A 26,700-nucleotide genomic window follows, 5' to 3' on the forward strand; every position below is an offset into this window, starting at 1 on the left:
ACTCAAGTTTTTCTCCCCAATTAGGCTACTCTTATCTTGCCTTATTTCTCCTCATTTCGAATGTTGCCTTTTAGGCTACTTATTTTATTTCACATTAAACATTAGGCCTAGGCTTACACTCTTCTATTTCTTGAATTTCCCCTTGGGGATTAATAAAGTATCTATCTATCTATCTATCTATCTATCTATCTATCTATCTATCTACAACTAGGCTCCATCCATCCATCCTAATATTATACATACATACTGTACATATACATAGCCTAAACACGCACGTTAAACATTATGATGCTCCGGACCTTTGCTTGAGGAAATAACTGGACCTCGCTGAAGATTAATTGAATACCCCTGGTGTAATGTATATGACCCACACACCAACATTGTGAACATGTTCTATTATATTCTATTATTGTATTATTATCAGTTAGTTGTAGTCCTCCACCACAGTTTGTGTTGGCTTCCCAGTGGGCATATACCTGCTGACCTGAGTCCAGACAGTGAGATTTCTCCAGTGTTTCAAAATGTTGTATTTGTAACTGCAGGAAAGCAATTCAAGTTTTGTTTTTATCTCATATATTTGACAGAAAAAAAAACTCATTTATCATTTCACAAATACCAATCGTACTTTTCTTCTCTTTATTGTAGCCTACCGACAGCATGCGGTTCCCTCGCGCAACCAACGCTCTGTCATTTTCCAAGTATGTGCGGCTTGCAATCTGTTCATGTTTCAGATTGCATTCTCGTACCAGCCGTAGTTTCCCCTACTGCTCTAACCAGGAAGTGAGGACTGGTTTACACATTGCCTGCCTGACAACTTTGCGCCTTTGTTTTTTCGTCGCCTGGTTAAGATATGTCGACGCAGTGAAAGAGAAAAATAACTCATAGGCATGTTTTAAGGACAGCTGCCATCGTGAATTTGGATGATTATGCGTATTAATCAAGCAATGTGGTATTTGTGAGTATCCTGTCATTTTATGTTATTGTAGCCTACAAGGAGATTGATTACCTGTCTGTCACGAATTGGCTATGGCTGACTAATGCTTACCTGTGTTGGTGACAAGGTGGGTGACTGTTATTGACAGTGCATAGCTTACTTGCATGGTTCTCTTCGTTCCGAATATTCTAGCCAGCCTACTTGAAGCCTACGTTGCTTGCTTCAAAATTCGAGCCATGCACTCATAATAGTAATCTTTATTTATAGAATAAAGTTTCAAAGTGCTTTACATAAATAAAATTATAAACAGAACGCAATTAAGTAGTTATGTAGTCTAATGTTGCCAGTTATTTGTTATTACAAAATCTATTCAGGAATGTCAAAGTGTAGCCTACGTTTGGAGGAGATATTGCGTATTATGCTTTAATGTTGAACGTGACACCCTTTGCGTCTATAGTTAAGTTAGTGAAACTGACTAAAGTGCAAAAGTTCAACACGGATGCAGATAAGACGTATTTACTGTAGCGCTAACCCTCTAGTGATCGAAACTGTGACAGTAAACATTAAGTAGGTTAGACTGCACATTGTAACTTTTTGTGGAACGCGTGTGCGCCGTCATGTCGGACAGCAATCAAGATCATAAACAACAACCCTGATAATCATCTCTAGAGTGGTTTACTATTAAGAAAGTGTGGCCTGCTGAGGCCTCTTTCATGTCAAACTAGATTAACCAGTCTGTCAGAACTGGCATGATTGTCGCTGGCATTCCAAAACTGGACATTAGGTCATTATGTGGGCCCTATGCATTTCATCCTGCATTGGGGGAAAAGACTAGCCTGACGAGCCCGACCCACATTAAAATGTATTTATTTTCCTGCACGAGTTAGTCAGGTTCTCAACTGGCTAAATCTCTTTTCCTCTATCTCACACTCCCAACACTCTCTCTATCTTCATCTCTCTCTTCTTTCTCTATCCCTGTATATCCTTTTTGCTCACTCTCTTTTTTTCTCTTCTCTTTGTCTTGTGTCTTATAGTCGCCACCATCGCTTTCTGTCCTAAATTACATTGACAACAATAGTGTGGTTAATCAGATCCAAACAGACACTAGGCGAAAGGGGGGAAAAGCGGAATAATAATACCATGAGCTAGTGATGGACCACATGATCTAGCGGTTTAGCTGCTTTTGGGTTGTTCAAAAGCCACACAACGGGTGTTGACGTTCTTTCGTCCTCTCTGCTAATTCAACAATTAATATATTTGGTTTGGTTTTTTTATTTAAATGAGATTGTGTTCAATCTACACTGCATTCTCTTACAATAACTATGTCATCGTCAGGCGCTTGAGATCCCCATGCATTTGAATGGTGAATGTTGACAGAGAGGCGTTGAGAACAGCTGTATTGATATTGTTATCTCTGTTTATACTGTAGCCACCCTGCTCCTATGAAACCCTTGTATAGAAAATGACTTTCTCCCCCACCAGACCTACTCTTACCCTGACAAGAGAAGTGGTACAGTGATTAATTTATAATCATGTTACCAATGCCTTTTATAAACATTTAATACATATACATATTTATATTTTGCCAGACAGCCCCTCTTGACAGGAAAGCTGACCTCACTGATACGTAGAGGGACACAGGGTTAGCAGCACAGGAAAACCACAAAACCATGCAGAGTTGTAACGTTACATTGCCCTGTTCTCTTCAGCTAATATACTTTAGACTTTTCGAGTACAGCTTGTGGACATGCCACTGGTAGAGAGGACATTGCCACTGTGGGGTGTATGAGGGGTGGACGGGAGGGGAAATGGCATGCAGCCTGGTGGCTGATTTATTTGCATGGTGACAGCTAAGCCAACTGCAGTTTACTATGCTGAAGAAGTATTAAATAGTATCAGCGTAGGTTGGAGACACTCTTCTGTAACCAGTCTGGGGATTGGTGCAGAGCTGGCCAGGCACTATAGGCTAAAGATACCTGGGACTGCAGCTTGATGACCAACTTGACTGCTCAGATTCAGAGGACACACACAGTACTGTATATTCTGTACAGAAAGAGGCAGAGCGGGCTCTATATGAGGAGGATGGAGTAAGACCATGGACACCTGTAGATGCCCTACCAGTCTGTGATGTAAGCTTTCACATTTATTATTATTATTATTATTATTATTGTGGATTGCTGGGGAGACTAATCACAGACCAGATTGGCCAGTCCAATCCAACTGCCCATCTTTTGAAGGCGCAGATGGAAAATCATGCAGTTTCTCATTAATTGACACCAATCTTTACAATTATTCACTTGCCACCTGCATGCCCTCCAACTGCTGGTGACATATCTTCCGCCATATTTCACATTTTCTCAAAAATATACTCTAGTTTATGTAGCAACCTCCATGTATATATGTACGACCTTGTAGTATTTAGTTTTTAGTAATCTATGTGTGTTCACAGACGTGCAGCTCATTTCTGTTGTGTGAAACCATAAAATCCTATTTTGTGTAGGCCTATTTAACTGGGTCATATTAAAGGTCATACTAAGTCATGTTATGGGGTTTCTAAGCTAAAAAAGTTTTTGTCACATACAGAAAACATCACCTCACCGTCCGCTAGCTGCCTGTCCCCTGAATACACTAAAAAATGTGGTCTCTGTGGACAGCTCAGACTCCAAAAATGGCAACAAAAACAGTGTAGTTCAGCCTGGACCATGAAACATGACAAACTGTTCCAGCCAGTCACCAACGAGATGCACGTTCAGAAGAGCTTCAGTTGCACGGGAGGGAGGGGTGAGCTACTGTAGCTCTCTGTTTTGTTTGAACATCAACAGAATCAATGTTAAATGGATACCTACCTACATTTCCTTTGGGATCAAAGGAATCCATCTCTGTCTACTTAAGATGCTAAAGCTGAATAAGTTTAACAATGAAATAATATGTCCAGGTGGAGACTAATAGTATAGCACTGTTCTTTGACGTCATGCGATGTCCTAATATAATTGGCACAGTTCTACAAGAGAAAGTGTCCCTGTCCTCAGGGAGTCCCTTTCCACTTCACTCACATGCATTCGTTACCATGCAGGCCTGTAGACTTGTTATTGTGACACAGTCACATCAGTGGTCAACTATTATAGTTATTATAGGAATCCATTGCTAAATATTTTGGTTACACGTTGATCGGTTTGTGACATTTTTCAAGTACCTCACAAGTCTCTGATTGTCCCTATCAGGCTTGTGCAAAATTCCAGAATTGAATTGAAACTGGCTCTTAAATTCTGATTCAATTCTTGAATTTCACTTGCATTTCAATTGAGGTAGCAAACAGGAAGCAGAATTGCCATTTGAATTGTGCACAACCCTGGTCCCTATGAAGATAATTGTTAGTTGTAGCCATAGTCCTCAGAGCTTTCTCTCTCTGCAGCAGGTGTCCTTCCCACTGCACTCAGTGTTGTGAAGGCTATTCGTCATAAAAGGTGATTTTGTTGAAAGTTGAAGAGCCGTTCATTAAATCAGCCCTGGGAAAATAGCCCTCGCCAAAAGGGAAAATTTTTCTTCCAGTTGACCCTTTTTTTTTATAGCCTGGGTTTTCCCATGCTGCATTACGCGCGCGATTTTAGCCAGGCTACTTTTTTTTACTGATTAAGCTCATAATGTTACATTTAACAGTCCACATTATAACGTTAAGCTCATTTTAAATGCAGTTAGCGTAGCAATGTTAAATGTGCTTTAATAAGATATTTTGTTAGCAAATGTAGACATGTTGTCCATTTATATTGTATGTAAAAGAACCAGATCAGCATATTGGCCGGAAAGTATTTTAGCCCTATCAGTGATTCATCTCAACACATTGTGTGTCACTGATCAGTAATGTGAGTGGGTGTGTGAATGTGGAAAACTCAAGAACAGGATCTCAGAGGAGGCACACGGCGATTAACAGCAAGTAAACATGTTTAATGTCAGTCTTAGGATATGCGCAGGAGTTGGTGGCTCATTGTCAGTGCTGAAATGTCAGATACAGTCAATTCCTTTCCTCTCCAAAGAACTGCAATGTGATTTATCTGTGTGTGTGTGTGTGTGTGTGTGTGCGTGCGTGCGTGTGTGTGTGTTCATGTGGCACTCCTTCATCACTCTCCAAACAGTGTCACTGTGCCCTCTCCCCCTCGCAGAGAAAGAAGAAGCTACACATGATAGGGTTGTTCTAACAGCACTCAGCAGTTATAAGCACCAGCAAGTCAAAGAATCACTTGGCTAACCTTGCTAGCGTGGTGACAGCATCAGTGTGTGTGTATGTGTGTGTGTGTGTGTTGGTGGGGGTGGGAGATGGAGGTGGTACTTGCCAGCAGTCTCTAATGGCTACCATAGTAACGCGTGAGGATAGAGTGTAGAGAGAGTCGGCTACAAGTCAGATGCTACAACTCAAGCAGAACGCACATAGGTATGTTATCTAATGCTCACCTACTTTACAACACACACACACACACACACACACACACACACACACACACACACACACAGAAAGTCGTCACATAACTGAATGTATCACTGTTCTACAGCAGTTCCATAGGTAATTGGCTGTACTGTGCTAACTGGAGGCAGGTCATTGATGTAGGTCTTGTGTAGGTCTTGTGAATGCTGTAGCCACTCTGAACTGATTATCTTAACCAGTTTAGATCTTTTTGATCAAAAGTATTCCTTCATTTCATTAAGGGTCTTTCCGTCTTTGTGTCTGAGGGTCTTGTGTCTTTGCATTGACTAAAATCCTGCGTCAAAGGTTTGCTCTTACTTTCATCCTGGTAGTGCTTTTGCGTCTTGTGCTCTGCCCCCACCAGGGATTTGTTATATCCACAAGATGTCATGCAGAGTCAGTTTGAATGCAGACATAGTCTACCCAGACGGGTGAATTTAGGGTGATGACAGGGTAAAGCTTGGCATTTCAGCTCATGTTCAGTTAAGTCATGTCTCTTAATTATCATAGGGTGCACTGTGTATGGAAAGCAGACCATTTTCAGGTGTGCTGTTATGACTTATGAATTGCATTACAATGTTACCTGAAAAAAGTGGGAAAGGGAGTAATCAGGGTGAGTTGATTTTGGAGTAATCAGGATGGGTTGTTGAGGGTAATATTGGCCTTTAAGTGTGTATTATATGTTCTCTGGCAGAAAATGTGTGTAATGTTTTTAATGAGTAGGTCATATTCATATTCATATTCATATTTATATTAGTGTAAGTCACATATGTTGTGTTTGTGTTTGATTATGAGCAAACCCATCCTGAACACCTAAAGAGAGGACCGCTTGGCTGAAACATTTTTATTACATTTTTGTATAGCACACACTAGTGTGCATATTTGTGTTAACTTATAAGTTCATTCCTTTTGATTCCAGTAGATGTGTGTTTGAATATGCATGCTTCTTTTTCCCCTTTCTGTACCACTTCACTCCTCGACCTTGTGAAGTATTGTAATTTAACAACAACATTTATCAGGATCAAAAGCTGATACTTTAAAACAATCAGAAAACTGTTTAGACTTCTCTTATGCCACTTGATACAGTAAACATATCACTTAGATTCTTGATTAATTTGTCAACCAACACGCAATACGTTCTTATATTCTTTCTTGTTTTTATTTGTATGTACCAGGGGCCTATTGCACAAAAGCAGAATTAAGACATCCGGGATAAGTTACTGAGCTGCGCTCAATGAATCCAAAACACAAGTGTACAGGCTTAATTGGTTGCACAACGAGCAAGCCAGGATGAGCAGACACGGATCCATCAAGCCAGGTGAAACCTATCCCGGATAAGTGCGCGCTCACGGCTTCCTTAAATAGACCCCGCCACAGATCACAGATTCACCATGGCAACTAGAGCGGCTTCATTGCTTCTTCTACGGTGTGAAGTAGGTAGCGATAGCCTTTTCACAACAGCAACAAACAGCAACACCTCTGTTTAGGAGAATATTGCAACTAGTGCCGCGACCACCACGCGCGAAATGGTTAGGCACTCCCGTGACGTCACATTGTCGCATGACAGGTCGGGAATGACGAGTATGTAAAAGTTATTTAATGATCACAAACGTTTAAATAATGACAGTGGGTCTAGGTATATGTGATAACAATGTGTAGTGGGCAGTGGAAAAATTATTGGTTTCCGTTTGTGGTGACTGCTGACTGAGATAAAGGATGAGATTAAATAGATCCTGGAATTTAGCTTGGTCTGGAGCAGGCTAGCTCCACAGAATAAATCGCCATGGTAACTTATACCATAACATATCCTGCTGCCCCCTATCCCGCGTTTGTGCAACTGGATCACGGATAAATTGAGCCAGGATAACCAAGATATCCCGGCTTAATCCCTTATCCTAGTTTTGTGCAACGGGCCCCTGGAAACAGGTATTTGTACACTCAACAAAAATATAAACATAACACACCTATTTTTTTTATGGATTATGGGCTAAAAGATGTAAGATTTGCACTGCTCATAGACAGCTTATGTCTCTCAAATGTTCTTCTAGTAATTTTGGGTCTCTGTGCGATTTTTTTCAGCTCTTCAGGGGGGTCGAGATGAGTGAGGAAGAGGAGCAGCTTCAGACGAAGACCTCTGAGGAGGAAGAGGAAGACGAGGAAGAAGACGAGGAGTCGAAAATATGCCAGGTGTGTGGGGACCAGGCCAATGGCTACCACTTCAATGCCATGACCTGCGAAGGCTGCAAGGGCTTCTTTAGGTGAGAATACATGGAAGCATACACATGCGTACACACACACACACACACACACACAAACACAAACACATGTGTTTACAAATGGACACAAGCAAACATACACTTCCATGCACATGTAATGTGGCAATGTGTTAATTGTCAGTTTGTGAGGACTTTCTTATGGTATTTGTGTATGTGTGTGTTTGTGTGTGTTTAAGTGTGCATGTGCCAGCAATCCAGCAATCTATATATAGGTAATATATACAGTCATATGCAATGCCAGAAAAGCAGCTGTACATTTCAAATTAGTCCATTGTAAACACATGTTTTACATTCAATTCATGCCCATTTATGAATGACCGAAGGGTGAGAGTGTGTTCGTGGCATCAGGTCAACTCAGAAAATAAATCATGCGCCATTGCACTTACGAATGTGTCACCCAGGTAACACTGCAGGCTATGCTGATGATTAACTGCTAATTAATAAGAGGAACAACATTGTGTGTGTGTGTGTGTGTGTGTGTTTTGTTCATTTTAATTTTCAGTTTGTTCTCTAATGATTTTGTTTGGTACAGACAATACACAACATGCCAGTCATCATGGCAAAGTATAGTCCTTCAGGTTGATACAAGACCATTTTGTTATATTTGTAATAATGACCTTACTATACATGAGAAGCATTAGCACTTATCACAGTAGCATTAGTGCAATACAGTAATTGTTTGACAGACCATTGACTGATAATGTTCCCCAGTTACCATGACAGCAATTGCCATCAATGGTGGGGTTCTCCTTCCTGAATCCTGAATAGAATATTAATTTCCTTTTTCCTATCTGTAGCCACGTTTACTTAAGCAATAAGCCCTAAGAGGCCGTAGGTTACACTGATTCTACAACAGCTAAGGGGCGTTGTTAGGCACGACGTGCTAGCAGAGTGCCTAAAACCCCCCTTAGCTGTTGTAGAATCAGTGTAACCTACGGACTCGAGTGGCTTATTACTTTTCTAAAACTGTTACTATAAATACCTGGCAAAGTTTCAAAAGTAAAGGTACAGCAGGTAAAGGTACATCAGCTGGAGACTTCGCTCACTGCCTTGCACAACAGACAGACTGAGGAAGTCATTTGTCCCCAGGGCCATTGAACTGTTCAATGTTTCACTTAAGGGAAGAGGAGAGATAGACTTCTCTGCATAGTCTGTCTGCCTCTTCACCCCCTCCATGTTTGGATACTGTCTGTCCACTAGACACTCTTACCACTGTCTTTCTGCCTCACTGTTTGCGTGCTATATTAGCACATTAGCACATATGCATAACCCCTCCCTCCATGCCACTGCCGAACTGTGGCCACACTTATACCTTTTCTTAAAATAGTTAAATATATAGATGTATAGACTTTAATTCTGCATTGTTGCACTGTTGGACTTACTCATTTGCACTCACCATGACCACTATCACCATTGCACTATCACCATGACACTCACTCATACAGAGCACCTTACCTTACCTTACTATGCACTGAGAATTACAGGCTCAGTCCCTGCCTCAGTCATTGCAAGCGCCTCTGATTGATTAATCACCACTATGTGGATACTGTTTTTAGAATTGATTTAGATTAAGTGTTAGTTAGTATAATTTGTATTTTAGTATATTTAGTATATTCTTTATCTTCTACTGTCCTTATTGCTTAGTTGTGTTTTTATATTATATACTTTAATTACTTTTTCTGCTGTTAAAGAATGTGTATGTGTTGTCTGTATGCTGCTGAGACCTTGAATTTCCCCTGGGGATCAATAAAGTATTTATCTATCTATCTATCTCTAGCAACTAGAAATAAAACGAGTTATTTCTAGATAATCATTCTTCCGCCAAGAAATATATTTCCTCTATCTGAATGGTTGCCAAGCAACCTCGAGACGCAGCTACTTTAACTTTTGTATCAAGTTATGGTAGCGCAGTAATATAGAACGAAATGCGGTCAAGGTGTATGTTTGTGCTGGATTTTACAACGGCATCGAACATGATTCAGCCAATCACAATCAAGGACCGGAATCAACTATCAGTTTTAGAAATGAACACTTCTGTTCCGATTGGAAATGGAATAATGGCTCAATCAGAATAAAAATTGTCATATAAACATCTCAATCGGAATGAACATTCCTGGTGGTGTAGTCCACTCCTATTCCGAATGAATATCCATGTATACAGTAATTCGGATTGACTGATCTTATCTTCTCAAGGAAAAGTAGGCAACAAGGGCTATTACGATCAAAGATTCTAAAGCGCTTGAGAGCACCTGATTGGAATAGAAAGTACCCCATGTAAACGGACGGCACAAATTTGTCAATCGGAATAGTTTAATCAGAATGACAAAAACACTGTCCATGTAAACATGGTTTGTGTGAATATGTTCCAATGTTAAGACATCTTTACACTCTGCTTCTTATCCAAGCAGAGGAGTAGTCATTTGTGAAGCTGGGATCTGTTCATTTGAGATCACAACAAAATGGGTTGAAAAAAAAAAAAATGAGTGTCCTGTCATAACCTAATGGAGATTCAGAATTGGTCTGAATTTTAATTGGTACTCTTCCAAAAAGACTCTTACCAAGTCTTTTTGGAAGTAGGCTACAACAAACACATCTTTCTTGTAAACAGAGATTTTAAATGCAGTTGTACATACTGCTGTCACATATTCATCTGGGTTCACCCGACTAGCCAGGACCACCAGATGCTCACTGAATAGGACCGGAATGTGACTTAATTAGCACTGAACTGACTGAAGATGATATTACGTTACATGAAAAGGGTACAGTATCAGTTGGCTAGGGAGTGTAACAGCAAATTACCTGTCCTATTTAGCTTTGGATTTGAGTGCAAACAACCCATCGCTAAGTTTGCTACCGGTAATTAGTTAATCGTAGAGTTAATTCGCAACACTGCAAGTCACAGTGTGTGTTTCTGGTGTGTGTTTGTGTGTGTGTGTGTGTGTGTGTGTGTGTGTGTCATGAGCATCATTATCTTTCTGACTCAATTAGTAGAGACTGTTTTGCCTTGGCCTTTGTGTTTTTGGGTCATATTTTGGTTTCTTTACAATTAGTTTGTTACCACAGCAACAGCTATTGACAAGGGTGCTTTTGTTCCAAAGCTGTGTCCTCACCACACTGTTTTCTCAACATGCCAACTGAACCCAAAAGCTGATTGGACAACTATATATTAAACATATCAAGGGCAGATCTGGGCCAAATTCAGACCATTTGGAAATATGAGCATATGAGCATTTTATTCCGGCTTAATATAACGGATGTTCCATTATTCCATGAGTCTGGTAAATTATGAATAACATAGAAAGGTCAGTGTCGTTTGATGTGTCTGATTAGGGCAGTGATCCCAGCAGGGGAGATCCAATCAGTGTGTGGTGTTGTAGACCAGGAATAGAACAGCAATAGCTTGGGAGCTATCATGAACTTTCCTCAAAGGGGTCAGGTTGACCAAAGGATGCCAGTAGTGAATCTCAGTAGTGCCTCAGTGTGCCTGTTCACTATATGGATAGGCTTGAACATAACTAAAAACTTTAGCATTATCACATGGGTGTCTTTGCTTTAGCCATTAGGCACATCAGTTTATATCATTCATTTGGGTGATGGTTAGAAGCACATGTTGGCTTTAAATTTGGCTAACGCCAAGAGTGGTAAAATTGATACATTCATGTGTGTCTGTAAAACCACTGATACATTTTGCCGAAACATACTGCTAGTATTGCCATGGCTACGAAGACACAAGCTGAAACTGAAACAGGAATGCGGGTAAATGATGATGAGCAGCCTTTCTGTGGTAGTTTTGTTTATTTTGGATTGAGCCGCAAACACATAGTGGTTGTTTGAACTTAAAGGGCAGCCATCTCACTACACTTGTTTACACTTCAAAGTTCATCTTCGTGTTGCTTTTGTGGAAGCTCTGTAGCTTGATGTTTTCTCCATGCAAAGCCGTTTGCTTCTCTAGAAATCACACACCTGCTGCATCTGAAGACCCACGCATAATAAGGCCTACGACTATCACTCTACACGCCCCCTGTTGCATGTCACGTTTTAATTTGCACTCCACAACTTAAATACATTACCCAATGCAATCACCCATAGGTTTCTCCTCCTGGCTATTATTATTGAACCTCATATGCAAGTTTTCTTTTTTTTTTAAACCTAAGTGTGTGTTTACATGCCGTTTTTTTTATCGGTCTAACAGTTTAAAAAAAATGAGATGATTCAATTGAATTCATTTGATCATGGTTTCATCTGTTCTGGAGCATGTAACAATAAAATATTCCTTTGGTCTTTATTCAGTACTCCTCAAGCCTCAGGCATTCTCAACCTCAGATGAACAGAGCTTTGTTTTGGTCTTACCAATAAGGAATTCTTCATTTCATACACTATAGTGCTTTGTTGTAAATCGACCCACAGAACCCCATAGCTCCATGTGGCCCCTTAGTTATTATGACCGCCGCGCATCAAAGCGGCGGTCAGATAGGTTTAGTCAGATTTTTTTTTCTTTTTCGCATGGCCAATTTTCCGTCAAGGATTCCCGGGACACTGAAAGACCGGGGTACACGAAACTTGGTGGGCATGTAGCCCCACATGGATAGCATGGAACCATCATTTTTCGTTTTGATCTGTAGCCCCCCGCTGGACTGGACCCCCCGAAAGGAGGGAAGGGCAGACACAGTTTTCTGTGAATATCTCAAGAACCGTAGGGTTTAGGAGGACCACCTTTTTTTGTATGTTGATCTTAAGGGGCCATGTCAACCCATTCCATAACCACTCATTTCATGTATAGCGCCACCTAGTTAAAAACAAAAAAGTAAAAATGAGGTGTTGTAATTGCAGGTATCTGTGACCTAACATGGTCAAAACTGCACGAAATTGGAAGTGTAGGATCATTATGACACCCTTCAAATGCATGCCAAGTTTCGTGGACTTTCGTTCATGGGGGGCCATACAATAAATTAATTTATGTGTACATTTAGTGACCGTACACCAACAGTGTTTTCTGTGAATATCTTGAGAACCGTAGGGCCTAGGATGACCATTTTTTTGCGTATGTTTGCCTCCAGGGGTCATGTTAACCCATTCCATATGCACACATGTGCATAAACAGATACACACGCACACACATACATTCACAGTAATTATACGTATGACACATCACACAGTAGACATATGTACGCATGCATGCACATGCACACACACAGGCACATACACAGGCAAACACACAAGCACATGCCCGCACACACACACACACACACACACACACACACACACACACACACACACACACACACCCACACACACACACATAAACATAAACATGTACACACACACATGCACACAATTCAAGAATTTCTCAGAATTATGAACAGGCAAGATGGAGGTGGGGTTGTATAAAATGTATTTTACATGTGAAATCTATGAACTTATTATGTTTTGGTACTTGTTGGCTAGCAGATACCAGTGAGAATTGAGTGTGCATAAGGCAATTCAGTGAGACAGTTAGAATCATATATGCCTTTCAGCGTGACTTATTTTTGTGGAAAAATGTGCTGGACTGGGCGGTGGTCATATTTTGTACCGCTCTGTGGTATTAGCTTAGTTCTCCATAGACACTTGTTGTTAGTGGATGTTCCTTAGTTCATGGCCATTAAAGCAGCTGTAAGGGGTTTTGTGTCTTTGGCCTTTGAACTAGTAAGCTAAAGGCGTGGAAAAAACCTGGCACTAATAAAATCCTACTGCTATGTACAATGGTGACGTTTGCCACGCTTGCCTACACCAAGCTGTGAAAGCTTCGCATTTTCAGAAGGTGCTCTGTACTGTACATAGTGGACCACTAGTGGGAACAACAGGTTATCTGGCCTTCACTTGGCCTATATCCTAAGCTGATCAAATGTATTTATTTATGTCCTCCATGCTTTACTCCATTGCTTGTTATTCTCCATTCTCTGATGGTGTACAGCACATTGAATTGCCTTGCCTTGCGCATATCATGAAAATAAATATGTAAATGTATATCAAAAGTAGCCTATAAAAATATAACTCAGGAAGTGGCAGTGTTTCTTTAAGATCAGATGAACATTTGATAGAGTGTCCCTCTTGTGTCGCTCCTCCTCCTCCCCCTCACCCCTCTTCCTCCTCCTCATCATCATCATTATCATCACACCTCCTCCCCCTCTCTCTTCCTCACACCTCCTCTCCCTCCCCTTTCTCCTCCTCCTCCTCCTCCCCCTCTTTTTCCTCTCTCCAGACGGGCTATGAAGAGGCCAGCGACCTTCTGCTGCCCTTTCCAGAAGAATTGTGTCATCACCAAGAGCAACCGGCGGCAGTGTCAGGCCTGTCGCCTGCAGAAGTGTCTCTCCATTGGCATGAGGAAGGAGAGTGAGTGACCACTCTCAGACTGCATCTCCATAAGGCTAGCAGACTGGTTACTGTGTCCCCATCACGCTGTCAATCTGTCTCACTGTGTCTCCATCACGCTGTCAATCTGTTTCACTGTGTCTCCATCATGCTAGCAGACTGTCTCACTGTGTCTCCATCTCGCTACTGTGTCTCCATCACGCTATCAATCTGTCTCACAGCGTCCCTATCAAAATATCAGTAGGTCTCACTACATCTCTTGCCATTCTGTTGCAGTCTGTCTCAATCACACTGCCATTCTGTCTCACTCACTGTCAATTGCACTGTGAATTATACGCTGATTGAGTGTGATTACTAAAAAAATATTTTAACGCTATTCCCTAACCACATGTGTTGTAGAGGTGAACTCATGTGTGGTGCCCGCCAAGACTGCTAACTTAGACGGCTAATTGACCGATCGCAAGGCCCTAACAACAGTAACTAAGCGGGGGCGGGACTTAGCGAAGGGTCAATTTAGGAAGCCAAGTCCGTGTATGAGCTCACTGTTGCTCCGCTGTCATGTCTGACCCCTGACGCTGCTACCCCATGGTCTGCAGTGATCATGTCGGACCAGGCGGTGGAGGAGCGGCGCTGGAATATCAAGAGGAAGAGGCTGATGGCCGAGCCCATACTGCTGTCGCCCCAGCAGGAGAAGCTCATCCAGGAACTGACCGCAGCTCACGAGCAGACCTTTGACCGGACCTGCTCCCACTTCCACCAGTTCCGCGTCAGTCACCATCTCTCTGCTTTATGACATACATAAACTACATATAATACTTACATAACAATATATGTATGCATGTGTTATGTATGTATTGTGTGAAGTCTTGTAATGAGTATACCATGTAATATGTGTGTATGGCCGTAATGAAACACAACAACTATGAGTACAATGTTTGCACATGACTGATCTCTAAAGTTATACACATGAATTAACAGGAAAGAAGGTAAAACCAACACTGATCAATGTGAAACGGGACCTAAAATGGCAGATTTTTTTTTCTTTCTTAGCCCCTAGATAGGTGTACAGCCTCAGTCAGCAACCAAACACAGCAGGGCTCTACGCCTTACTCAATGCCATCAGGAGGGAGTGACTGCGGCTCTAGCTCCGAAGGCCCAGGCTCCTCATCCTCATCTTCATCTTCAAGCTCCGTGACGTGCGACGCTGGGCAGGCGCCAGACGAGAAGTGTAAGAAACCGGTCTTCACCTCGCTGTCGCACGTCAACGACCTCAGCACGTACATGATCCAGAACGTCATCAACTATGCCAAGATCATAACCGCCTTCAGGTCTGTTGTCTTTATCTTGAACATTTAGAGTTTCATTCCATGACATCAATGTGTTTCAGGACCACTTGTCAGGTTTCTGCCTTGACTGGGGCTGTTGGTACCCTGCAGGCCCATCTGTGTTAGAATTTTGTTTCTTTCTTCTGTGTGATTTCTGTTTACATTTAGTTTGACATGCGTCTCTTACATGTCACTTTCTTCCATTTAAGTCAAACATCTACTCTTCTGTGTTTTTTAGCCAATAGCAGCGGAGCATGTTGAGAGAAGTAGCTAGTAAATCATTTAGATTTAACACTGAAGAAGATTCAGTAATGTTTCACGTGAACCACTGCGCTACTTCTTGTCCCTAGTCTGGGCTCGGACACAGTCTCAGTGTGTGTTTGTGTGTATGTCTCTGTGTCTGTGTTCTGTGTGTGTGTGTTTGTGTTTGTGTGTGTGTGTGTGTGTGTGTGTGTGTGTGTGTGTGTGTGTGTGTGTGTGTGTGTGTGTGTGTGTGTATGTCTGCCTACTTCTGACAACAGGGGTCTGACGATGGAAGACCAGATCTCGCTACTCAAAGGAGCCATGTTTGAGATGGTGCAGATCCGCTTCAACATGCTCTTCAATAACAAGACCGGGATCTGGGAGTGCGGCAGCCTCCACTACTGCATGGACGATGCCTTTCGGGGTGAGCTCTCTTACTCCAACAGAAGTGAAGGGGATTTGCCCCGAAGGTCTTGATCACTTATGATGACCTGAGTACAGTACAAACTGAACGAATGGTTAAACTATAATATTACAAAACCCAAGCGAATGAAATGTAAATATAATACAATAATACAAGATAGATGTATCTACCAAGGCTACCCTACAGGGAGTTTGTTTATTTTTCTTCCAACTAGCATGGTAAAGTGCAGACACACCAGTACAAGAAGGCAATTCGCTCTAAAACATTGGGCTACACCCAGGGGTTAAAGTGGGTGGGACGGGGCGGAACGCAGTTAAATAAATAAATATATTCTTTCATACCAACGATATAGCGCCATGATATTGTTAAAATAAATGGTGAGTTAATTTTTCGCGTGTACCAAGAAGTGACCAAGAGAGGTGACCAAGAAGCTAGCAATTCTTGTCCAAAAAGTATTAGTACACCACAATACTCAATATTTTGTCCAACGGTGAGTAATTTTTCCCTGTGGATCCCACTGGATTTTAGGGTTCCCCCACCTGCCAAATCCCACTTAAACCACTGGATACACCGCTGACATTATTTTGAGGAAGAAGTAGCCAACCAAGGTCAGTGAAGCCAGACAGGCCTTACATAGTTTGGAAATTAGGGCTTAAAAAAATATCGGAGCAAATTACCGGCCGAAATTCTGTTATCGGAGCAATAATACTATTTTCATTTTTTCACTTATCGGCCTATAATATATCGGTTGCCGATATGTCGTGAATCCATACTCACTACTAAATCACACTCTTCCTTCTGCGTATATGGATGTTCTTAAGTTTTCCACACAGGCAGGAAAGATTATGTGGGCCATAGGACGATAGGTAACTAAGACACGAAAAGTGGCCTGTCTCTCTAGGTAAGTGGGAGCACGGTTTCATAATTCACATCAATGCAAGGGTAGTAGTATAAGTGCAGCACATGCCAGTACATCATTTTGCAGGACCGACTTTATGTACAACTCTGGGACTGAGTTCTGTGATCTGCCTTCAGGCGGAGTCCTCCAGTAACGCGCATAGTGCCTGGGTAGAACACAGGCAAGATTTTGTTCAGAGCGGAGGTAACTTGTGCACGCGAACGAACACAGGGTATATGCAGGAATCATAGAGATAAATCGTTGGTCAGGTTTTTATAAATCTGAGCATTGGCATGGATTTGAGCGTACGCATGGTCTAAGATCAAATCTGTGCATAAGGACGCTTTATAAATGAGGCCCCAGGCTATCAAAAGCAGACGATTTTCGGTTTGGTATGGGACACTTTTGGACTGTTTTATTATATAGTTCAATGTTGAGACTGATGGGCACTTAAATCTAGGGGGTATTTGATGATCACTAAGTTTTGTGTAGTTGAAAAAGTGTTGGAATTTCCAGCTGTTTATTGCGAGACAAGGCAGTCCCTTTCACTCATTCATTGAACGTGGGCTGTGCTCTAATGGAAACCTTATTGCGTAGCCAAGTAGCCTAAATTGAGTTATTTTTTAATTATGCATGGTTTACTTTTTATTAAATTCGTAGGCTGGAATGCCTCGCAGCAACAATTGTGTTTAAATGTAGTAGCCTAGTGCTTCAGCCTCTGGCAAGCTCAAAAGGGTGCGGCTATGGGTAGCTTGAGAGCAACGTGTTGGAGACCCTGGTGTATAACAAGACAATGGCTTTATGCCGCTGTTATGTAAATGTATTGTCTTTAATCATGTTTAGGCTATTTTTGTTCGGGACAAACAACAACAAAACAAGATCAATACAATACAACATCGTATTTGTCATATGATGCATAAATAACCATAATATACACATCTTCTCATAGGCTCCTCAAAAAATACGCACTGAATAACGTTTGGCTGTAGCCGCCGGATAGGTACCCGCCCACCAACATGTACGCGCATGAGAGATCGTGCCCAACACGGACTTTCGTGCACGGAGCTTCTCCATGCGGCGCCATACTTGAAAATGGCGTATGTTAACTTGTCGAAGCTAATCTGCACGCTCTTGACCCCCTGGCCCAAACTGACAAAAGCAGGAGGTGCCGAAAAGAGCGCAGTTTGCATCCCTTTAATATCAACTGAGGCAAAAAGGCGAAAATGTTGTTGGCGTCGCTGATAGGTTATCAACCACTCCACTCCACACTTACTTCTACGTCATTGCGAGCAACTCCGACTCAGGTCCTGTTAGCACCGTATATATATTTCTTAATTAGGCTAGATGAAGTTACAAATATTAAGCAAAACATGGAAACTCATTATATATTGAGGTGGTGATGAAAAATTTAAGTCAAATTGCGTTTGTTCCCTTCTACTACCTTTCAAGGGCCTTCATTTTGGTAGATTCTTTTTACTAGCGCGCGGACACTCTGGAACTTGAGCGCTTGGTCGAAAAGCAAGTATCCTTTGAGACAGTGCAGGTCACTCACACTGTCAGAAAAGGCTTCGCTGATTGGTTCCTCCCCTGTCACTCCCTGACAAAAGGTCGATAGGAAGGAGAGGCAGGGCTTATAGTTGTTGTTGTTGTAATAACAAGCACAGCTGTTGTGTGGGAAGAGCCTGTTTATGTCACGCCGCTGTGGAATGAGAAGACAGAGAAAGCGAGGGTGAGATTAGTGTGTGTGTGTGTGTGTGTGAGAGAGAGAGAGGTCCATTTTAAAACAGCAGAAGCTTCACAATATGATCTCCAGATCAGTAGGCCAGCGGTGTCATGGTAATTACCTGTCTGTCAGGGACTGGATGTGCTGTGCTCTCTTTAAGTGCAATTGATTTTTTTCCTTTTCTCTCCCTTTGTTCCACTTTTCTTTTTATCTCTTTTTATATCTTTGCCTCTCTGCCACATGATTACAAGTGATCCTGTGACCCAAAAAGGGAGAAAGACAGTGTGTGAGAGAGAAGGGAGGGGGTGGAGGGGTTAATTAGACAGTGAGGATGCTATGGTCAGAATGAGCTCAACTTGTTCTCTCTTTTCATCGGAGGATAGTAGATGTCTATAGGACGTTGTCATGGGAGACCACTTTTAGGTTGCTGGCCGTCAGCTGCCAAGCCCCCTCTTAATTCCCCTTTAAACTCTTTGGAGACTTCCTGACAGCTTATCAGCCACCTAATTGAAGGCATAGAATCACTAGGGCCTATAAGCTCTCCCAGAGAAAGCTCTCCATAGCAACGGGTATAAACACAAAGGGTTTGGAGGACGCTCTGTGCCGATGCCTCCAGGTGTACAGAAACACATCCCATATGTTGTCCTTCATTACATATCACATAGAGCAATAGCAATCAGTTGACCAAAATGTTTATGGTTCTTAGCAGACGCTTTTGTCCAAAGTGACTTTAAAAAGCGACTTGTCTATGTATACAGCTATCGTGTAATTAATTGAATTGTAGTCATGCCATGGATGATTTATATCATGTCCCCCCCTCCCTCTCTCTCTCTCTCTCTCTCCCTCTCTCTCTCTCTCCCTGTCTCTGTGTAGCGGGTTTCCAGCCCCACCTGCTGGATCCTCTGATGAAGTTCCACTACACACTGCGGGGCCTTGAGCTGCATGATGTAGAGTACACACTAATGCAGGCCATCTCCCTCTTCTCGCCAGGTACCCCCCCCATACGCCATCCTCCTCTCCCCAGGTAACACCCCCCCCCCATACACCACCCTCCTCTCCCTAGATACTCCCCCATAACCCCTCCTCCCCTCCCCTGGAAATACCCCCCCACACACACATACACCCCATTCTCCTCTCCCTAGAACCCCCCTCCCCCATCCTCCTCTTCCCAGATAACCTGAAGTCCCTACAAAGCATACAATTGTATGGCAAAGACCTATAGGCATACATCTCCCCATAGCTCAAGACATTTTCATTTTCATCCGTGTGCTTTGGTTGGACAGACCGCCCTGGGGTCACAAGCAGTGATGTCATCAGCTGTCACCAGGAGAACCTGGCCGTCACCCTGCTGGCGTACATTGATTCCAAGAGGACGGACAGTGATAAACAGTATGTGTCTGAAATTAAATTACCATCCCAAAGATCAACTGCCACAACGGCATAAATAATAAGTATAGCAGTGAATTTTGGAGTAGCCGTACACATCTTTAGTGTAACAACTAGCCACTTTCTGAAGCGTGTTTTTGTAAACAACTAGTACTAATATCTTTAAATTCATTTCCATGTTATATGGTCATTTAAAGGACAAAAAAACCACACCTGCCATTTCCATTAACTTCTTATAGTACTGCAACTGTCCCACAAGCATCCATGGAAGAAACAAAAGGGGAACATTGCAAGTCAGTGCTTTTGATGTGACATAATATGATATATTTAGGATATGCTGCAATACATTTAGGCTGATTAAACGGAAACTGTTAGGTGGTAATGAGGTTGGTGAGGTTCTCCTAAATAATGTTGCAGAGATGTATTCAAATTTAGACAAAATCCATGTCCCTACAACTAAATGTAATTGAAACGATTAAACAAATTGACTGTTGCTAAACTCTCCCTATCTTCCCTATACTGTTGTGCACCAGCCTGCTGTTCCCCAAGATCATGGCATGCCTGACGGAGATGCGGACGATGAATGAGGAGTACAGCAAGCAGGTGATGCAGATTCAGGACATCCAGCCAGAGTTGTCCCCACTCATCCTGGAGGTGGTCAGCCAAGACAGCTAACTATGGCAACCGCTAGCCGCTTCAGACAGCTAGCTAAGATAAATGACAGCTGTTATGATGTATGAAGAACACTGGAACTTTCTCTCTCACATACACACACACACACACACACTGTACAAAACTGAGATGGAGATTTTCATTTTTTTTCTCATTTGGAATGGCCTGGCTGCCTCATGTAGACATTGAACCAAACCTCAACTGAACATTGACATTTTACCTCAACAATTCTTTAAGTGTGTCCCTGCTCAGAGATGAGGTGACACAAGTGCTTGACTCTGGAGCAAACAATACTTTGTGGACATGACACACACACACACACACACACACACACACACACACACACACACATACCAATCCAATGCTGCTATGGAATCTAAAGGGATCACATAAAATACTATTGGAGGTTGTCATCAACATAAGTAATATTTTTGAATATTGAGGATTAAGGCACTGGGACCAAAAATTAAACAAAAACCTGAAGCCTCATGACATTCTGTATACATTTTCCTTACAGGAGATGTCCTTAATAATGAGACAATCAAGACATCATGGGATTGAATTGAATAAGCTCAAACCCTATATGCTTACAAAATGTGGCAGTATACAGATACTGTATGAACTAAACTAATGAGTTTAGTAAGAACTAAATTGTATGTGTCTGGTTAATGTTAGACTATGCTGTCTTACAATTTTTTTATCTGAATCTATGATTTTGTCAAATTGAATTGCCACCACCCAGTCACCAATTAGTGTCATGGGACTGTCCTACCATTTGGTGAAATTCCAGAGTTTAGTTAACCCTAAAAGATTAGGTGCATTTATTGCAGAGACAATCAGGTTATTTGTTAGAAGTTATGTTTAGGAGATATTTAAAAGTGCCATACCTATCTAACAGGCTCAGGTTGTTTGGCCTTTGCATTTGTTTGTTGTACATACTATGCAAGACCAGAACTCGCTGGTTAAGCACAATCACCAGATTGTAGGCCAGAGAGAACCTCAATCACATTGATCCGGTCCACAGACATAGAGCCAGTACTGTGGTTAAGGAGGCAGAGCATTGGTTCTCAATGAGGCCTAAGGGCAGCACTGCACTGCACTGCACTATTCTAGGGGTCTGTTTCGACCAACAGGGAATTGGTTCGGTTCAGAATTCTGTGATCCTTGGTGTTACCTAGTAAACCAGCCAGCATTCCTCCATGTTTGAATGGGACCATGAAATGCGCCATGAACAGAGGGCGTTGTGCGTGTTACTGAACTGTGGAATGACACGGCCACTCGAGTTCACAGGAACACAGTTCGGTGCCAGCTCCAAAGTAACTTTTGAGAACTGTAGACATGGGTCTGGAGCTGCCTCTCTGTTGGTGGTACAGAATGCCTGTGTGTGTTGTCTTCTGTACAACTGGCTTTATTAGTCAACAGCACCTTTCATTGGATTGCTGAGCATACTTCCCTTACCCACTGAAGAGCACAAGTCTGTTAACTTATGTCACTTGTGCCCGGTCGATGATTTTCAGCACAACTTGATGCCAGTTTGATGCCAGAGAGAACCAGGGATCTAGAGCATACAGCCCTTAGAGGGGTTGTGAGTGTTAACAATGTGTGAATGTTTATTGCTAATCTTATGTTAATGTCTGTAACTGAATTGTCATCACTGGATTCGTGGAAGTGCTGTTTTGATCCATAATGAGAATGGCATGTCTCTATGAGACCATAGAGTTAGTGTGCCCTCTACTGGTAGAACTGGTGTAGTGTGCCACATCTGGGTATGTTTGATGTTTTGTTTTTATTTTTTTGTCTTTTCTGTATGTGTTACAAGTTGACCACATTCTGCCTATGGTAATACTGTCTAGTTTTGTTGTAATTAGGTGTCATGGGTGATGCGCAAAACAGTTTTGTAAAAATGTTCATGTTGATCAGTGGGACCAATATTCAAAATTAAGAGACCACTGCAAATTTGAATATAACCGTCAACTCATTTGAATGTCACTTGGCAACCGTAGGATGACATCAGAAAAATTTGCGGCCTCTTAATTTTTACAGAGCTGTGTTAGGGTGTGTGTGTGTCAACCAACACAACAAACATGAATTCAAATGAGATGTTAGAGCAGTCCATGGACCGTGTTAATCATTCCAATTTAGCAAATGCACACAAGGAGGATGAAATTCCCGTGCACAGCCTTCCAGGTGCTGGTGAGGTGCAGTCATCACTTGATAGCCAGAAGAGTGATGGATCACCGCACACTGGTGGCATTTCTTTGCTGATTTTATTTAGTAGTGAACAGTCACATTGAACAGTCACTACTAAATAAAATCAGCAAAGAAATCCCACCAGTGTGCGGTGATCCTTCACTCTCCTGCACACAAGGATGTCTTTCAGGTGCACTCGCTCAAACAACTTTATTCAACTAAGATGAACTGCGAACTGTGTTTTCGTCAACATCGATAATGATGCTTTTGGTAAATGGGTAAAGATGGCGGTGACAAGCCATATTTCAAGTAACTTCTAGGACCTCATCATGATAGGGTCTGTCACTCAGCATGAGGACATGCTGTCTCATTATTATGTCATGGAGATTACAGGACCTAATTTTGGGCAAAGTGCAAAATTGTAAACTTAACTAAAGCTAATTTACTGTAAGAACTAGGCACAATCGGTGTTCTATTCAAACAGCATGGGACAGACCTTTACCAGACACTGATGCATCAGCTCAATGCTCCCATGTGCCTCTCATAGCTGCAGTTCATGCACAAGAACTTTGTTTATTAATTGACTTTGCTCTTTGCCTGCAATTGAAACGAACGGCCCGTATGCCAGATTTTGTGTCTTCTCAATGTGAGTTTTACGTGTAAAAATGTTTTCATAAGCCTTCAAGACACATAATTGTTGAAAAACTGATTGTGCTGATGCTTTACTTATGCTTGTTTGATAGTGCTTCAGGGCGTTTGGATATTTCAGGTGTATTTGTACCAGTCCTTCCTCACGGTAGGTTTTGCATAGCCACCAGACTGTGCTCACAGCTGTCTCATCATGTCCTCAGTAATAAATGGGTGATATAATGTATGTTGATATGAAAGAGTGAAAGTGTGTTTGTCCTTTCCAGAGGTACAAAAAAGTTTTGAGAATTGACTCATTTAAAGCAATAATGGTCTTTTGTCCTGCAGAATAGGGCTTGTGGTGTGTAATCTTGCATGATAAGAAATGTTAAGCGTCTGCCATGGGATGTCGGATCAGGAAACGCTATGCACTGTTTAGACTAAATATGGGTTGCACAATTACCACATTAACCTTCAAGTTGTTTTGTTCAGCACAGCAATTATAGTTTCTGATTGCATGTAATGAAACAGTGCTGCTTTATAACAGGTGTTTGTAGAGTAGAGAAATCTTCAAGACAAAAGGTGGTGTTGGTAAAGAATCAGTCAGGAGAGATGGGCTCATTTCCAGGCTATCCTACTCTTTATTTAATGCAAATTACAGTACCAGGTAACTATTTCTCTGAATCTGAGTCACACCAAGGACCAAAACGGACATATTTACAAGGAAAAGGAGACACTTAGCATACCTTCACAGAAAAAAAGTATATATTTCAAATAAAATAAAAATTTCAGTCACAAACGAGAGGCATTCAAGTAGTAGTTAATGTTATACAGGTTATTATTTCAGCTGTATTTTTTGTCTATCTTCTTTCAAACCCAAGACAGTTGTGTTTCTGTTTCAAATCCACAAGTGGTGTGTGATGCGTCTGTTTACAACCAACAGTCCTTGTAGTTTTGTATATTTTTTTTCTTCTTTTTCTTGTTACCAGACATTTTTGGTAAATATTACTTTAAACATTTGTGTCTTTACATGTTTTAATTTCTTTTTTATTTATTTTTCTTTTTTTTTCTTTTACTCTTGAGTCACAAGAAAGTGGTCACACCATTTTGTGGATAGCAACACATACATGAATGCAAATCTTACAAGCAAGCTTTACATCAGAAGTTGGGCAAAGGAGCAGGAGTGGGTCTGACAGAGGGTGTTGGGTGGGGGTGGTGTTGAGATGGGGGGTAGGAGGGGTGGGCTACAAGACCCCTCTAATGTGTGCTATTGACTGTGCATCGTACATTGTGGACAGGAGACCAAACAAACAAAACAAAACAAAACAAATCATTATTGCCTCCAAGGGGGTGTGTGGCTTAGGTCTGGTGATGAATTATGACATCACTGTCTGGCTTTGGTAGTGAGACGCTCAACAATGTTAACACTTTCTTCTTTTCAGAAGTTACGACAGAAAAAGGCCCAGGGAAAGCACATAAATGAGTGTGTGTGTGCGTGTGTGTGTTCTTAAGGTTTGGCGAGGGGCATTTCTGCGTACACGACCCCTCTGTTTTCACCTGCAGAATCAAGCACCAGACTCCATGACAGTACCACAGGGTGACATACGTTCAGGGGATGGGGGGGTCAGCGTGTCGTGTTAATGCGCAAAAACGCTACGAAAAAAAAGAACCTAGAAGAAGGCAGGAGGGGGTCAACAAGTCTGTCCAATCAAAAGCACCCAAGAGAGGGTTGCAGAGTAAGAGGCTACTGTGTTAGGGTGTGTGTGTGTGTGTGTGTGTGTGTGTGTGTGTGTGTGTGTGCACTGAAGATAACTCTTTTACTTTTGTATGTGTGTGTGTGTGTGTGTGTGTGTGTTAGAGAGAGGGAGGGCTGAGGGGGCGTCAGGATTGAAGGGTGGAGCGGGAAACATGAGGAAGCAAAGGCACTCCAAACTATAGATACACTATACAGGAACGGTTATTGTTACAATATAGCTGGCACCTACTGTACATATAAGATTGAACTCTATGGCTGGAGAAAGCTCATCTACAGTATCCAACAATCAGTTCATATTTGCCCTGAATATTTTCTTAATTTTTATCACTTGTTTTGTGTTTAATTTTTTGTTTCCTTTTTAAACCCCTCACCCTTTTGTTTTTGCTCTTTAAACAGTTCTTAGGTCAGCCTATTTACATACAATGAACATACCCAAGAAAATTAAAATAAAACAAAAAGAAAAAAAAGCAGAAAAGCCAGAATTTGGTGAGGAGCAAATGGTAACCTACTATATATTCATATATATGTGTATATAAATATATACAAGATTTATTGTGATGCCATTAGTCCTTATACAGTACAAACCAGGGTTATCCGTTCTTGTAGTGTTTGTGTTTGTTATTGACCGCTTTCCTCTGATGTTGCGGCATCATGACTGACTGTTCTGAAAGAGTGGTGTTTCAGAGACATGGCTCTCGAGAGGGAGACAAACGATAGCGGGGAAAATAAAAAAGAGTTAAGAAGCAAGAAAAAACAAAAACAACAGACAGGTAGTGGTTGATATAACACGACAGGAGCTTTAACTCCTAGTGTGGCCCAGACTCAAGAGCACATCAGGCTGTTTTTGGGTAGACGACAGGAGCTTTAACTCCTAGTGTGGCCCAGACTCAAGAGCACATCAGGCGGATCTCCACCGGCCTGCTTGTGCGACTGGAAATAGGACGCAGAACCCACAGAAATCTCTTAACTCACAAACACAGAGGCAGAAGGCTACATTTGTTCCCATTCTGCTTTAGAAAAAAAAAGGCAAAAAATGAAAGCAGGGACTGCCTGCTCTTCATCGACCATGTGCGTCTGTCTGTCTTTCCCCTCAGCACTCCCCACCCCCACCCTCCCCTCCCTCCTTCTGAAATCTCCACTGCCTTTGGATGCGTCAAGGAGCTGTGACATAGCCCAACCTGGAATCCTTAGCAGGGAGATTGGGAAACTGCCGCACATGCAAAAACAAAAATAAATAACCCAAGCTGAGGAGAGGAGGACGGGAGGCTGAAACACATGTCGCCATTGTCTGAGGAAAAAACTCAACAGCCACGGACAGAGAAAACGCAGGGCCGCCATGGAAGCATCCGGCGTGGAGAAACCGCTCCTGCGCGAGAGGCAAGATTCCCAACACGCCACAACCATTTCAATGCGCTTGTACAGATTTGTATGTTTACCAT

General features: G+C 42.0%; 1 protein-coding gene across 6 annotated transcripts; it reads left to right on the plus strand.

Moving 5' to 3' along the window:
- The first annotated feature begins 780 nt into the window (after positions 1-780).
- On the plus strand, positions 781-23,765 carry nr1i2 (nuclear receptor subfamily 1, group I, member 2). 6 transcript variants are annotated; one of them, XM_076263095.1, is made up of 11 exons: positions 781-955; positions 2,986-3,063; positions 7,470-7,648; positions 13,908-14,038; positions 14,614-14,783; positions 15,068-15,345; positions 15,864-16,009; positions 19,504-19,620; positions 19,914-20,019; positions 20,256-20,309; positions 20,550-23,765. In XM_076263095.1, exons 3-11 carry the CDS (start codon positions 7,488-7,490, stop codon positions 20,689-20,691), a joined length of 1,305 nt encoding a protein of 434 aa, XP_076119210.1. In that variant the 5' UTR covers positions 781-955; positions 2,986-3,063; positions 7,470-7,487; the 3' UTR covers positions 20,692-23,765. The 6 variants fall into 6 exon arrangements, 4 of the variants coding, with proteins under 4 accessions (XP_076119210.1, XP_076119209.1, XP_076119212.1 ...); XM_076263094.1 differs by lacking the exon at positions 2,986-3,063; XM_076263096.1 differs by lacking the exons at positions 781-955; positions 2,986-3,063 and adding an exon at positions 3,136-7,316.
- Positions 23,766-26,700: the final 2,935 nt, after the last annotated feature.

The sequence above is a fragment of the Alosa pseudoharengus genome, unplaced genomic scaffold (assembly GCF_046254945.1).
Source record: "Alosa pseudoharengus isolate Yale_2024_CS ecotype anadromous, Long Island Sound unplaced genomic scaffold, YU_APseudo_1.1 YU_APseudo_1.1_scf_3, whole genome shotgun sequence".
Lineage (NCBI taxonomy): Eukaryota > Metazoa > Chordata > Actinopteri > Clupeiformes > Clupeidae > Alosa > Alosa pseudoharengus.